Source organism: Sus scrofa, chromosome 8, assembly GCF_054392235.1.
Source record: "Sus scrofa isolate SSC_HxYL_T2T_F1_AM1 chromosome 8, Sscrofa_HxYL_maternal_Yorkshire_Landrace_v2.0, whole genome shotgun sequence".
Taxonomy (NCBI): Eukaryota; Metazoa; Chordata; class Mammalia; order Artiodactyla; family Suidae; genus Sus; species Sus scrofa.
Window position 1 is genome coordinate 52,173,027 of NC_139390.1, and position 2,681 is coordinate 52,175,707.

Genomic DNA, 2,681 nt, shown 5'->3' on the forward strand with positions numbered 1-2,681 from the left:
CCCCAGCGCGCTCGGAATAAAAATCCTCTTGCTGTTTGCATCAAGACCGCTTCTCGTGAGTGATTTGGGGTGTCGCCTCTTCCGAGTCAGGACAAGAGGGATTTTAACTTGACTGGCCTTTCAATTTGGTGCGTTGGCCGGGAAACCCGCGACTACCCCTCACACCCGAGAACCGACTTGGAGGTAAAGGGATCCCCTTTGGAACGTGTGAGTGTGTGTGTCGGCTGGCGTCTCTGTTCTGAGTGTCTGTTTTCGGTGATGCGCGCTTTCGGTTTGCAGCTGTCCTCTCAGACCGTAAGGACTGGGGGACTGTGATCAGCAGACGTGCTAGGAGGATCACAGGCTGCCACCCTGGGGGACGCCCCGGGAGGTGGGGAGAGCCAGGGACGCCTGGTGGTCTCCTTCCGTCGGTCAGAGGACCGAGTTCTGTTGTTGAAGCGAAAGCTTCCCCCTCCGCGGCCGTCCGACTCTTTTGCCTGCCTGTGGAAGACGCGGACGGGTCGCGTGTGTCTGGATCTGTTGGTTTCTGTTTTGTGTGTCTTTGTCTTGTGCGTCCTTGTCTACAGTTTTAATATGGGACAGACGGTGATGACCCCTCTTAGTTTGACTCTTGACCATTGGACTGAAGTTAAATCCAGGGCTCATAATTTGTCAGTTCAGGTTAAGAAGGGACCTTGGCAGACTTTCTGTGTCTCTGAATGGCCGACATTCGATGTTGGATGGCCATCAGAGGGGACCTTTAATTCTGAGATTATCCTGGCTGTTAAAGCAATTATTTTTCAGACTGGACCCGGCTCTCATCCCGATCAGGAGCCCTATATCCTTACGTGGCAAGATTTGGCAGAGGATCCTCCGCCATGGGTTAAACCATGGCTGAATAAGCCAAGAAAGCCAGGTCCCCGAATTCTGGCTCTTGGAGAGAAAAACAAACACTCGGCTGAAAAAGTCAAGCCCTCTCCTCATATCTACCCCGAGATTGAGGAGCCGCCGGCTTGGCCGGAACCCCAATCTGTTCCCCCACCCCCTTATCCGGCACAGGGTGCTGCGAGGGGACCCTCTGCCCCTCCTGGAGCTCCGGCGGTGGAGGGACCTGCTGCAGGGACTCGGAGCTGGAGGGGCGCCACCCCGGAGCGGACAGACGAGATCGCGACATTACCGCTGCGCACGTACGGCCCTCCCATACCGGGGGGCCAATTGCAGCCCCTCCAGTATTGGCCCTTTTCTTCTGCAGATCTCTATAATTGGAAAACTAACCACCCCCCTTTCTCGGAGGATCCCCAACGCCTCACGGGGTTGGTGGAGTCCCTTATGTTCTCTCACCAGCCTACTTGGGATGATTGTCAACAGCTGCTGCAGACACTCTTCACAACCGAGGAGCGAGAGAGAATTCTGTTAGAGGCTAGAAAAAATGTTCCTGGGGCCGACGGGCGACCCACGCAGTTGCAAAATGAGATTGACATGGGATTTCCCTTGACTCGCCCCGGTTGGGACTACAACACGGCTGAAGGTAGGGAGAGCTTGAAAATCTATCGCCAGGCTCTGGTGGCGGGTCTCCAGGGCGCCTCAAGACGGCCCACTAACTTGGCTAAGGTAAGAGAGGTGATGCAGGGACCGAATGAACCTCCCTCAGTTTTTCTTGAGAGGCTCATGGAAGCCTTCAGGCGGTTCACCCCTTTTGATCCTACCTCGGAGGCCCAGAAAGCCTCAGTGGCCCTGGCCTTCATAGGACAGTCAGCCCTGGATATCGGAAAGAAGCTTCAGAGACTGGAAGGGTTACAGGAGGCTGAGTTACGTGATCTAGTGAAGGAGGCAGAGAAAGTGTATTACAAAAGGGAGACAGAAGAAGAAAGGGAACAAAGAAAAGAGAGAGAAAGAGAGGAAAGGGAGGAAAGACGTAATAAACGGCAAGAGAAGAATCTGACTAAGATCTTGGCTGCAGTGGTTGAAGGGAAAAGCAATAGGGAAAGAGAGAGAGATTTTAGGAAAATTAGGTCAGGCCCTAGACAGTCAGGGAACCTGGGCAATAGGACCCCACTCGACAAGGACCAATGTGCATATTGTAAAGAAAAAGGACACTGGGCAAGGGACTGCCCCAAGAAGGGAAACAAAGGACTGAAGGTCTTAGCTCTGGAAGAAGATAAAGACTAGGGAAGACGGGGTTCGGACCCCCTCCCCGAGCCCAGGGTAACTTTAAAGGTGGAGGGGCAACCAGTTGAGTTTCTGGTTGATACCGGAGCGAAACATTCAGTGCTACTACAGCCATTAGGAAAACTAAAAGATAAAAAATCCTGGGTGATGGGTGCCACAGGGCAACAACAGTATCCATGGACTACCCGAAGAACAGTTGACTTAGGAGTGGGACGGGTAACCCACTCGTTTCTGGTCATACCTGAGTGCCCAGCACCCCTCTTAGGTAGAGACTTACTGACCAAGATGGGAGCACAAATTTCTTTTGAACAAGGGAAACCAGAAGTGTCTGCAAATAACAAACCTATCACTGTGTTGACCCTCCAATTAGATGACGAATATCGACTATATTCTCCCCTAGTAAAGCCTGATCAAAATATACAATTCTGGTTGGAACAGTTTCCCCAAGCCTGGGCAGAAACCGCAGGGATGGGTTTGGCAAAGCAAGTTCCCCCACAGGTTATTCAACTGAAGGCCAGTGCTACACCAGTGTC

General features: G+C 52.7%; 1 protein-coding gene across 1 annotated transcript; it reads left to right on the forward strand.

The window, feature by feature from the left end:
• The first annotated feature begins 306 nt into the window (after window positions 1–306).
• On the forward strand, window positions 307–2,151 carry LOC146400471 (uncharacterized). Its single transcript, XM_084973899.1, has one exon. The coding sequence runs from the start codon at window positions 574–576 to the stop codon at window positions 2,146–2,148; it is 1,575 nt and encodes a 524-aa protein (XP_084830025.1). The 5' UTR covers window positions 307–573; the 3' UTR covers window positions 2,149–2,151.
• Window positions 2,152–2,681: the final 530 nt, after the last annotated feature.

Bases quoted from the DNA above. Each gene is read 5' to 3' on its own strand.
- LOC146400471 (XM_084973899.1), top strand. From the start codon at position 574: ATGGGACAGACGGTGATGACCCCTCTTAGTTTGACTCTTGACCATTGG.